The sequence below is a fragment of the Manduca sexta genome, unplaced genomic scaffold, assembly GCF_014839805.1.
Source record: "Manduca sexta isolate Smith_Timp_Sample1 unplaced genomic scaffold, JHU_Msex_v1.0 HiC_scaffold_446, whole genome shotgun sequence".
Lineage (NCBI taxonomy): Eukaryota > Metazoa > Arthropoda > Insecta > Lepidoptera > Sphingidae > Manduca > Manduca sexta.
Window position 1 is genome coordinate 1 of NW_023595238.1, and position 13,392 is coordinate 13,392.

Here is a 13,392-nt window from a genome sequence, read left to right on the forward strand (position 1 = left end):
TTTTTGTCACGTCATTTGTCATTTCATGTCTGACAGATTGGCGATTGAACAAAAATGTGCTCATTGTTTAGTCGATTTTATCCGAACAAACTATTATGTCATTGTCTTATGTTTGAATATTATTTATCGTAAATAATATAATATAGTAAGAGTTATTAAACTATTTTCTCGTTGACTATTATACTTTTGAATGTAGTAGGTAATAGATATGTAATTAAACAAATTATCCGAAAATTAGTTTATTGATACTCTCGAGTTTGTGCTTAGTATGAAATGTAGAGTAGGCTTAAATCAACACTATTTCGTAAATTTTTTTACCGATTTATTTTGTCATTTGATGGACGTTGTCGATGTCTGTAAAATAATTATTTATCGCCTTCAAACTGGTTTAATTTTTTGTAATTGTCTCTTATAATTATCTGAAGTGACATATAATGTGATAATTAATTACAGAAATCTGTAAGCGTAAACAATAATAACCTTATTGTTATGCGAATCGTTTGATTTTGGTCGATTACATTTATTATTGAGGCGGTGAAAAAGGATTGAAGATGAGCTACAATTCAGGCGGTAGCAGCGGCAAGGGCTTCGGTTTCGCGGGGTTCACGATGCCGAAGCGTAATCCATCGAATGTGTCGCTGCATGCGGTGCCTCCACCGTCGGCAACCATGCATGCAGTCCCACCGCCGACATCGGGCCTGTCCAAGCAGGGCTACTCCACCATGAGCTCTATAACGCAGAATGCTGTGACTGGGAACTGGGGTAGCATTGGGAAGAAGAGATCCAAGACTGAGGATGAGTAAGTAGATTTATTTTGTAATGTTTATTTTATGTAGGTGATGTTCAACAGCAACATTGTTTGTATGTATGTGGGTGGTGCGAACACAACATTAATAAACAAGGAACTCAGCTATTGTTTGTTCTTAGTAGGTGGGTATAACTACTTTGATATCCTAGATAGAACATGCTTCTTTTTGTTTTCACCTAGACCCTGTGGCCCAAACCTAACTCATCGCAACTTACACAAATAATGCGTTATTTTTAGTACGGACTAAACCAACAGACAAATGAATTCTTTATAATCATTTAGACATTGACTTATTGGAAAATATGGGGCTTTAAGACGCCTACAATTCAATTTTAAATTTTAAATCACTAATAAAAGAGGCAAGTAATAATACAGCATAAGGTTAACAAACAGTTATCACAACTATTAGATAACCTTAAAGGTAAAAACAGACTTATGCAGTACAATCATTCTATGCACTTTGTTTTGAATATCAGAGTGCAGCATAACAAGTATAGTTTCACTACAGATATGAAACTTGATACTACTGAAATGTCAATGTGGTAGAAACCAGCTATAACTATATTGGTTAAATATCAACATACAGATTGTAACAACTAAATTGTGAGGTAGCAACCGAAGCTCTAGACAAACAACTGTGATATTAGTATAATAATCCAGTAAAAAATCAAAAGCCTTTTTTTACTAAAAACAGAGTTCATATACTTTTTTTTTACTTTAACTCAAAAGTCCTCTTTAAAGCTTGTCCTTTTGACAGAAGGCCTCCTCCAGCCTTTGCCATTATTCCCTTTCCCTTGCCGTTTTTATCCACAATTATATAACAATAAGCTTTATTAAACACTTACACAATTAGAATTACATTTAGTTTTTTCTTTAGTTTTTATTAATAAGGTTGTAAGTATTTTTTTCTTTCTTTCTTTGCATTAATATTTTAATCTTAATATATTTTCTACAACTTTAAGTTATTGTTAATATTGTGTAAGTTCTGCTTTATTATAGATAAATGCCTCTTCCAAATGATACCACATTTCTCTTTCTTAATTTTTTTTTCCATATTGCTGCCTGTGTTTACATTACTGTCACTCCATCTCTTATGTGGTTTTCCTCTTGTTCACTGAGCCTATAGCACTATAGCAACTTAATTACATAAAATCTTTTGGACTGTAATTAATCTGCTTTTAGAGAAAATGTAACAAAATAAATAATTTGCTGATGGTGGTGTATACCTTGTATTACATTATTATATTGTCGAGGAGTAATTATCTTCTGTCAGTCGAAATCCTATGTGGACCCCACTCTGCTTACCATCAAGTAGAGTGGGCTCATTTTACTGTGCACTTATAATAAAAAGAATATAAATAACAATTAAATGTATAATTTATTCTGTTGCAGATATTTTGATGAAGATGATGAGCCGCCAACCCCAGCATTGGCGTACATCCCAGCCCCCGGCAGTCCCACCAATGAGCCAACATCTAGTTCTAAGGTATTATGATAATGTTTTAAGCAAAGTGTCCATGGCTACAAATCTGAAGTAGTTTGTAACCCAAGATATTTTTCTTTAACATTACCTGGTCTGTCCTAAAATAATCACAGAACATGTGAGAGCTTTGAGAACATTTGAGTCATTTCTGATTTCACATTTATCAAATATTAACATTACTATTGGCGGCGGGTTCATCAGTTAATAAGACACTGTCGTTCCACAATCGCCTGCGGGGCTCGCACATTGAGGCGGGTGTTATTTTAACAATTTCGGCACTTATACTAACGGAATTAAATAAATAATAGCACTGTTTTGCATTCCAACAAAACAGATATTATGTGTAGAATAAAACACACAGCGTTGATGTGAAGAAGCTGTCTATGGTTATGCTTTGTCTATAGTTATATACCTGTATAATCTGTGGATTCTGTTTACTTACACCTTCTTCTCACCAGAGGCGCCACTGTCGTGACGCTTGTGGCGAGTTGACAGTTATTTGAATCATACGTGTCTTCACTCACCTGCAAGAGTCTTGCATCGCTGTGTGTTTTATTCTACACATAATATCTGTTTTGTTGGAATGCAAAACAGTGCTATTATGTGCCTTCATAAAACACACAGCGTTGATGTGAAGACCTGTTTGTTATCTGCTGGTGAGAAGGGAGAAATTAAATACCCAAACGCTATGTGATTATTATATTTACCACAATTATATATATATATATATATATATATATATATATTTTATTTAAGTAGAAAATATAAAAATGAAAATCATATAATTCTATCATTTTGATCACAGTTATAAATTCTATTCTCATTATAAAGTAAAATAATCAAACAAAACAAAAGGATAATAATAAAATAACAATTCCTTATTATAAGGTAAAATAATCAAACAAAACAAAACAAAAATAACAATAATAATAAAATAATAACTATTGTTTATATAACTGAGAATGTTCTCTGCAACAAATCTTCAGAATGATCATTCCGTCTTTGTACTCTGCGGCAATAATGATTGGTGAATGTTGACATACTCCTCCAATTACCTCTGTCTAATATTTCTTGTACAGGTCTATCTTCTACCCAACTCTTTGATGCTACTGCTGATCGAATGCTGCCAGGGGTGCATCTATTTTAACTTCCCTGAAAATGGACCTGATCCATCCAGCTATAATTGTCCTAGAAGCTGGTTTAATGACTCCCATAATGGAAATAAAAGGCTTATTATATTACCACCACTGGCTCGACGGTTCTTGGAAATTTTTAAGAGTTTTCATGACATGTCGGACTGGGCAAATATTAACATTCTGGTTCTTTAACAAAAGCCAACCTGATTGTTGATGTGTTCCTGTGTCAAGTTTTTGAACCAAATTTAGGCCACAAAATAATCTTGTCATTTTCAATAACAAGACTTTCCTCAGTCACCTCTAGCAAGGTTAGGTCATGTATTCTGCGACCAGATGCCAGAAGCAATATTAAAGCTGTACGCCTTGATATGTCAAAAAGTGTCTCACAATGCGGAGTAGCTAACAGCCAGTCAAATAATATTTTAGTATCCCAGATAGGCGTCTTTTTAGTTGGTATCCTAGCCAGCGATATGGCTTTTAATATTTGCTGAATAAAAAGTTTTTATTATAATTTTCTTTCCACGGTCTACAATGAGTAAATATGGCTGACTTGTGTAGAAGAATTTTATTAAATGCTAGGTTTTCTTTAAGAAAAAGGTTTGTTAAAAAATCGAGCAATATCTTCACCCTTTGGAGATTTATCATTAGTGTCATTTGATTTACACCAGGATTGCCAGCGCTTAATCGGAGCCTTATATGTTTCCAGAGTTGAAGAACGCCAGCTGCTATTTAATAATTTTTGTTCATCTACACTCCAATGCGAGATGTGTTCCGACCACCCCCAACCTTCCAAGCCTGGAGATGTATCTTGTCCACCTGGGTAGGTGGTTGCCTGGTGGTCTGATCTATGAGTACCCTCTGCAGGTGCAATATGGTTATTGGATCCTCTATTGCTCGAGTTTGTAGGTCTGGTAACCAGTAACATTGGGTCCACTGGGGTGCTATCACTATGTAAAGACCCTTCGCGGTATTGAGGTGCGATAGAACTCTGGGAATTAGATTGGGTGGTGGAAACACCCAAGCAAGATTGTAGTCCCACTCGCGACTGAATGCGTCGCAGTATACTGCTGATCCATCTTGTGAATCCAGCGTGACGTAACTGGTAACGACGGCGGTGCTTTCGGATGCGAACAGGTCTATATCCGGAACTCCCCATTGTCTGAATATGGCTTCCGTGGCCTGGGGTAACAAGTGCCACTCGGGTACTGGCCGACCCTCGACAGGCGGTCTGCAATGCCGTTTAGCCTCCCCGGGAGGTAACATGCCGACAGCGTTATGTTGAGCTGCTCGGTTAGCTCCAGAAGCCTGCTGGTGAGATTTAGCAGTGCTATTGAGCGAGTGCCACCTTGATTTTTATATACGCCACTAGTGTACGATTGTCTGACTGCACTAGGATATGCGCATTTGACAAATTTACCTGCCGACTCTCTATGGCCGCAAAACTGCGTACAATTCCTTTACGTTGGAATGCCAGTTCCGCTGGCGTGATGTCCACCTCTTGGCCAAGAACACCCCATTTAGTTGGGCACCCCAGCCTGCATCCGATGCATCTGTGGTGAGGTAATGAGTAATTTCCTTTCTTTGAAGAGAGACCGTACTGTGCTCTATCTCTTTCAGCCTCCAATTTAGGTCTTGTATCACACAGGGGGTTAGTAGCCTTCTCTCCCGAGGTCTGGTCTGTTTGAACTGTCTGAGAAAAACCTGGAATTGGCGGCAATGTAAACGGCCCTTGGGTACTGTATGGTTCGCAAAATTTAGTTGCCCTAGCAAGCTCTGAGCCTGTCTTAAGGTACAACTCTCTACCTCTAAAATGCCCCGAATGCTCGTTTGTATTGACTGAACTTTTTTGAAGGGTAAGTTTACTGTCTGGACTTGAGTATCCCACCTGAGACCCAGATACTCTAACTGCTGGGTAGGGATTAGTGTTGATTTTTGGTAATTTATATGCCATCCTAGAGACTCTAAGAGAGTCACGGTTTCCGTAACCTGTTTGGTAAGGCTGAGACAATTCTGGTGGGCCAAAAGGTAATCGTCTAAATATACTATAATCCTGATTCCTCGAGCCCGAAGGATTTCCGCAATCCAATTTGATAGGGCTGCAAAAATTTGAGGAGCAGAGGATAGACCGAAAGGTAAGGCTGTTAATTGCAAGATTTCTTGCTTGTATATGACGCGCAGAAAACGCCTGTGTGTTTCCGCTATGGGTAGATGAAAATAAGCCTGCTGAAGGTCTATCTTCGTTAACCAATCCTGACTTTGAAGGAAATCCATAACGTCCACCTGAGAAATTAATTGGAATCTTTTGTAGCAACATAACTGTTGAGGTTCCGGAGGTCGAAAATAGGACGTACCCCCCCATCTGGCTTCTGAATCAAAAACATTTTTGAAAAGAAACCAGAATTTATTACCAATGGTTTCTCTAGAATATTCTGGGATTTTAATTTGATTATGACCTCTGACATTTGGTCCGTTGTCTTGGTTGTTAAAGCTCTTTGTATATGGCTGTATGGATACTGCAAGGGGGTTTTCGTTTGAAAGGTATACGGCCATAGGTTATAATCTTTTGAATAAATGGGCCTGCGCCCAATTCCTTCCAAACTTTTAAATGATTTCTTAAACAACCCCTTCGAAGTGATAGTCACTTTTGTGATGTCTTTGGATTGTGCTTGTATTCTGAGCCTTTTTTACTGTGACGAAAGGGCTGATTCTTCTTAAAATCTGGCTTATTCTTTGGAGTGCGGTGGAACTTATTATCATGATATTTGTTCTTCCTAACATCCTTATTATGTGTAACACGGTTAGAATAAGAAGATGTTGATGGTTTGTCCTCTTTTATGTAGCTTGGAGTATTTAACCAAACCTGTGTACCACCCAAAGACTGTATGACTGGCAACAATTTCTCACGTCCAAATAAATACTCAGAGCTTGGCGGGATTCTCTGTAATGTGGCTTTTAAATTGGGATTGGCTATCTCTTTTAAAATTCTATCACGCCTAGTCTGTATACATTCTCCCCGCTTACCACAAATAACCTGCATTATAGTCTCCCACTTCTTATTACTCTCTGAGTTAGGTCCAAAAGACCCGTTAGTTTTTCTACCAAGGTATTAGAATTTATATTTTCAGGGTTAGCGGCAGCCCAATTTACCAGACTCTGAAGACCTGTTTGTAATAGCTGCCGTTGCTCCAAGACAGAATTTGACAAGCCTGCTAACACCTGTTCTGTGGACTGCAAATAATCTTTCTGATTGTTGAAATGACAGAGTTCCTCATTAACTTTTAATGCTGTAAACCCTGGGCTAGCAACACACGTTTGTAATGCCTTTTATAACGGATCGATTTCCAAGCCGGTGAATCAAACATTTGCAACTGTTCTAGATTCCTGAGACGATCTTTATCGGCTACAGGAATAACCATCTTACCTATCCAAATCAACGTGAATTTCACCCAAACTAACGTCCGTCTGAGTAGGATTATTTAAAAAAAGGTGTTTGTGATGTTGATGGAGTTCCTATTAAATTATCCGAAGGTTGGTTTGCAGTATGTAAATGGTACGGTAAATTCGTAAGATAATCTGATATACAAGCTACCTGAGTCATTAATGCGTCTATTCGTGGATCATTGACGGTAGATGAGCTATGTCGGTGATCGTGTTTTGATCGCTTATTCGGCGGTGGGCTAGCGAAACCCTCCTCATCTTCCGAAGATGAGAAAGAAGATGAACTGTGTAAATCTTCACGCGAGCCCGTAGCCCTGTTTTGTTCTCCTCCGGAGCAACAAAATCAGGCTTATCTTGGTCATAAACACGATTATCACTCATCTTCTTAAAATATGCTAAAGACTTACCGAAGTAAATGATGAATAATTTGGACTTGATGCACTAATTTTGCACATAAAGTTGTTTGCAATTACTTTATCACTGAAACTTCGCGGCAAAACACAGCAAAACCACAAACGCTATGATTCAAATAACTGTCAACTCGCCACAAGCGTCACGACAGTGGCGCCTCTGGTGAGAAGAAGGTGTAAGTAAACAGAATCCACAGATTATACAGGTATATAACTATAGACAAAGCATAACCATAGACAGCTTCTTCACATCAACGCTGTGTGTTTTATGAAGGCACATAATAATAAAATATGAACTAGAAATAATGAGAACTATTTATTAAAATATGCGTTGGAGTCACACAGACAACTCTATAGATCAGTATGGTGGTTCAGGAACTTTAATTGAGGAAAAGGCTTTTGAACTCAGACAAAGCTTGGAACACTTTGTATATTTGAATACTATTTGATCAATCCTTTGATTTTATCATTCTCTTCCAGCGTAATGACGATGATGAAGAGGACCCCCTGGACGCATACATGGCCGGTCTGGAGCAGCAGGCTGCCAAAGACCTGGTTGCGAGCAAGGAAAACGCCGCTAGCGGGAAGGGGGACAGCGGTCGCGGCACCAGGGGCGATATCGACGAGATGGACGATGAAGAGAGTTATTATAAGTATGTTTACTATTTATTATATAATGAGTATCCTGAACTATATATAAAAGAAAGTACAGTCCATATAAAGAGTATATATGCATTTGACTTTTATTTTTTATCAGGAGCAACATCAGTATCACTTAATTAGATGGGATGTTAACTTTTGCAATAATAAGTATTTAGATTTTTATACTCGTGCAAAATGACAAGTAATTTTATCAATCTGACCTATGTTTTATAATGTAATAGTATTTCTGGCAAAAGTATTGAAGTAGTTTCGAACTTCACATGTTGTCAACCTTATCTCATAGGTATATGGAAGAAAATCCTTAAATAACGGTGATGACGCGTCCGACGTGGAGGTGGAATACGATGAGGACGGTAATCCTATAGCGCCTCCAAAGAACAAGATCATAGACCCACTCCCGCCTATAGACCACTCTCAGATACAGTACGAGCCTTTTGAGAAGAACTTCTACACGCCGCATGAGGAAATAGAAAAGCTGACGCCGCAGCAGGTTGAGGAGTTGAAGAAGAATTTGGGTGTTAAGGTGAGAGACATGTGCACATAATTGTAGGAATTTTTAAGATTCTCAACAGAAGGGAGTCGACAAAACTAAAAAAATATTGGAGGAAAGTGTTGAGCCTTGACTAAGTCTTACTTAAACATTGTTATTCAAATAAAATTTGTATCTAATACCATACGACCAAGAAACATTGATTGCTATTATACTTGCTGGAAAAAAATATCTCATGAGTTTTTCAAACCATTGCCTTTACAAGTTTCAACATTCGTCTCCAGATCACGGGCCCAGACCCTCCGAAGCCGGTGTCCAGCTTCGCGCATCTGGGTTTCGATGAGCAGCTGATGAAGGCGATCCGCCGCTCGGAGTACACGCAGCCCACGCCCGTGCAGGCCGCCGGCGTGCCCGCTGCACTGTCCGGAAGAGATCTTATAGGTAAAGTCATCAATACTGGATGTTTCGACACAATGTTACCCCTACAAAGTGGACAGACCAGGTTGAAATAGTTGCAGGAACTCAGATGTAGGCCGCTTCTAACTGGTTGGTTTGAAAATCTAGGGAAGACCTTATATTCTTCAGTGGACTTCTAAAAGCTTTTTTACATGGGTATGGTTAAAGCTGAGGAAGAAAATGATCAATATTGGCATGAATCTTTTCTATATTCTTTGTTCTCAAACAAAGATTTTCTTAATATTTTACAGCCCTACCACTTTTTAAAATCCCTTTCCAAGACAAAGTTTAGTCTGGATTGTTCTTTGATCTATTGTCTATTTCTCGAAATGTGTCGACTAAATCGGTTTAGCTGTATTGACTGCAGGATAACAGTAATTGTGAGCATATTCCTTAAAAAAACAATGTAATACCATCATACCTTAATTTCGAAATCAATAAGATTTTTATCGACAATAAATCTTACATTTTGCAGGTATCGCGCGTACCGGTTCGGGTAAGACGTGCGCGTTCCTGTGGCCGCTACTCATCCACATCATGGATCAGAAGGAGCTGGCTCCTGGCGACGGACCTATCGGACTCATACTGGCGCCCACCAGGAGTTGGCGCAACAGGTGATACACAAACATTTAATACGATTAATATGCGTTCATTAATGTAGTTTACTCTGGTCTTATTTCTATATATTGTTGGGTATTATTCGTTGAATTTTACTGGCGCCCATCACGGGGTTTGGCGCCACAGGTGATTTACAAACTCTTAGTTATATTCTCTTGAATGTAGTTGATTGTTCTATTATCATTGAAGATTTGAGAGGCATGGAATTAGGCATTAATTTATGTTCATAACTTTGCTAGAAATCAATATGAGATATTAGAGTTAATAATTGTAGAATTTTATAGGTCTATATTTTTAAAAAAAAGTAGGACATACAGATATGTTCATGTAGTTATTCCAGTATGTATTTATAGATATACATGGAGGCGAAGAGGTTCGGCAAAGTGTACAACATCCGTTGCGTGTGTTGTTACGGCGGAGGTTCTAAGTGGGAACAGTGCAAGGCTCTCGAGGGCGGCGGCGCTGAGATCATAGTGGGCACTCCTGGCAGAGTGATAGACCTCATCATGCAAGGCGACCAAATTGCAGAGGGTCACGTATTTAGTGCTTGATGAAGCTGATAGGATGTTTGACATGGGATTTGGTGAGTAGGATTATATCAATTTTATATAGACGCGATATTTTAAATCGATTTTATATCGACTGTAGATATTTTAAATCGATTTTGACTATCGATATAAAACGATAAATTGGAACACTTGCGATTAATATATTTGGTTTTTGCCACAAGTGCCAGTTTTAGTTTACGGACTATAAGCTCTGATATATAAATAATATTGTTGATGTGCGTGTCCGTGTCGCTCAGAAGAGCTCAGGTGCGTTCGATCTGCGCGCACGTGCGTCCGGAGCGGCAGGCGCTGCTGTTCTCCGCCACGTTCCCGCGCCGCGTCGAGCGCCTCGCCCGCGACGCGCTGCGCGACCCCGTGCGCGTCGCACACGGCACCGGCGGCGCCACCGACCTCGTCACTCAACACGTGCGGTATGTACTGTGACTATACTTGTGCATTGTGAGACAGAAGACTGGCGGCGCTACTGACCTCGTTACTCAGCACGTGCGGTATGTACTGTGACTATACTTGTGCATTGTGAGACAGAAGACTGGCGGCGCTACTGACCTCGTCACTCAACACGTGCGGTATGTACTGTGACTATACTTGTGCATTGTGAGACAGAAGACTGGCGGCGCCACCGACCTCGTCACTCAACACGTGCGGTATGTACTGTGACTATACTTGTGCATTGTGAGACAGAAGACTGGCGGCGCTACTGACCTCGTTACTCAGCACGTGCGGTATGTACTGTGACTATACTTGTGCATTCTGAGACAGAAGACTGGCGGCGCTACTGACCTCGTTACTCAGTATGTGCAGTATATATTTCGACTCTACATGTGCATTGTGAGATGAATGATCTCGTCACTCAACACCTTACTAAAACTATCATCACTGCTAAATTTAGGTTAGTATGTTTTCGTATCAATATATTGACCAAGATCTTCCAGATGAGTTTACACTAGCGGTAATTAAATAATTCCGTACACTTGCGTCTCGTCGCAAATCCTGTGAACTGCAAAATTTACATTGTAAAAATCGCTTGTGAAATTCAATTTCCGATTATTTTCTTGGTAATCTAAAATTAGCTTTATAAACTAACCATCATGTTCTTATAATATCTTGGTGTTCTGCTCTCTATGCAATAATGCGTGTTTACTTGATACTCTTATTGTAATAAAATGAATTCTCTCTTCCTTAGAATATTCTACAAACCCGAGGAGAAGTGGGCATGGCTACTCAGCAACTTGGTGGAATTTCTGTCGGCTGGCAGCGTGTTAATATTTGTTACCAAGAAGGTATTACACCTTTTATAATTTTAAATTGATTTTGTACCTTTCTGATAAGATTTTTGGGTCACTTTTAATAAATAAAAGTGTAGCCGTGCCTGGTTATAAAGGGAATGATGGCTCGCATTCTCAATTCCAACGATAAGTGAATTGAATGTTTGCAGTTAGAAGCTGAACAGACTGCGGCGAACCTCGGCGTGCAACAGTACGACGCGCTGTTACTGCACGGAGACATGGAGCAGGCCGACAGGAACAAGGTGATCACAGCGTTTAAACGACAGGAGAACACCATACTAGTCGCTACTGACGTGGCAGGTGAGGTTTACGTACGTTTATATAAGATACGTTCGATATAGAAACTTAAACAATTTTGTATTATTATTCTCTAGCAAGAAAGTAGATCATGGTAAACTGAAAGAATTACAATGTAGATGTGTGACTACAGCATAAACAGCTTAGAGCTTGGCAACACTGTGTCGTAGGAAATCAATGTAAATTTGACAGGTTATTGTTGAGTTTCGTTTACTGAGTCAGAATATCTGAGGGCCCTAATAGAGCCTGTATGTTTCTTTCCGAAAATCTATTACGTTAATTTAAGGGCAGTAGCTCATCAATAACCTTTCTGAAAGTGTAGGTGTTTGTGGACAATGATCACTTATTTGACCTCCTCTCATTTGACGGTGTATATTAACGAAATTATGGTCTAGCGCGCGGTCTGGATATCCCGCACGTGCGCACGGTGGTGAATTACGGTGGCGCGCGATATCGACACCCACACCCATCGTGTGGGGCGAACGGGACGCGCTGGCGTGCGGGGGTAACCCACACGCTGCTCGCTGCTGACAAGGATCGTGACTTCGCCGGACACCTCGTCAGGCATCTCGAGGCTGCGCAACAGGTAATTATTTTAGTGTCCGGCTCGAAGGACCACACATTGCATACATAGAAATAGAACTTGAAGTCCTGACATTTGATCAATTGATATTGTTCGCAGGAAGTACCTGAAGAGTTGATGCACCTGGCGATGCAGTCGTCGTGGTTCCGCAAGTCGCGGTTCAAAAGGGCAAGGGAAAGAATCTAAACATCGGCGGATGTGGATTAGGGTGAATATAAACATATTTAAACTCTGATTGTCCTAAAGAAACCTGTAAAATGTAAAATGATAGCTTGCTGATACATTTCGTATAGTGATCTGATGTTACAAATACCCCCTTGCCTTCCCTAATGTCTTTTCTTTAAGTCTTTGTTGGTGGTAGGATATGGTTAATATCCACCGGGGTAGCGACCACCGCATACAAGGTGTTAAAACCCGCCATAGTTGTACACGTAAGTGTGTCGCGTTTCGGGATCAGCCTGTGTGTATACGGTTGCAATAGGCCGGCTTAATTTTGTCTACTGCCGACGGGTACTTAATAATTTCTCATGTGTCGACATTCTAGTTGGCCCCCACTCCTCTTATAGGTACAGTAGGGTCACTTTGCCTTGTCAGTAAAAAAAAATATCTTTTGATATTGTAACTGTTATGTGCCATGATGATCACACGTGTGACTTATTTACTCATCAGCTGAATATATGCAAAAAATTCTAAACATATATGTACCAGGTACAAAGAGCGTCCCGGCTTACCCGTGCACAACGACGAGCCGATCACAGCCGTGGCGCTTGAGAAGAGCCACGGGCCCGCCACCGACCGCCTCGCATCACTCAAACAGGCCTTCAGGGCTCAGTACAATCAGGTACAGTAAAGGCAGAGGTCATGAGCACAGATGAACAGGGTGAGGGATCGTATGTACAAATTCGACAAAATTAGCCGTATGACACGCGTAAGCCAATAGACAACGAGTATCGATTGAGGAATCAATCGCACGAAACTTCGGCGTGTTGGACAGAAAACCAACCAATCACGAGCGTGCTCTCAATTCGTGCCTCTATTTTTATGGGAGGTGATATTGTGGTAGATATTCTTTGAATTTGATAACTAACATTTAATTGTAATATTGCGCGTCCGGATGATAATAGTTATCAAAATATATTAGAAGCAGTGCTGGTA

The 13,392-nt window shown here is 39.9% G+C and overlaps 1 protein-coding gene across 1 annotated transcript; it reads left to right on the forward strand.

Moving 5' to 3' along the window:
* Window positions 1–303: 303 nt before the first annotated feature.
* Window positions 304–13,078, forward strand: LOC115446559 (ATP-dependent RNA helicase DDX42; the record flags this gene model as incomplete). The annotated part of the gene is given in 19 exon segments (XM_037446955.1): window positions 304–799; window positions 2,201–2,294; window positions 7,756–7,928; window positions 8,222–8,238; window positions 8,241–8,461; window positions 8,713–8,869; window positions 9,360–9,479; window positions 9,482–9,498; window positions 9,856–10,007; window positions 10,009–10,089; window positions 10,311–10,481; window positions 11,255–11,351; window positions 11,507–11,657; window positions 12,050–12,092; window positions 12,094–12,158; window positions 12,161–12,240; window positions 12,337–12,397; window positions 12,400–12,445; window positions 12,946–13,078. Coding segments are annotated over 19 exon segments (2,127 nt in total), but the record flags the coding sequence as incomplete, so codon positions are not given.
* Window positions 13,079–13,392: the final 314 nt, after the last annotated feature.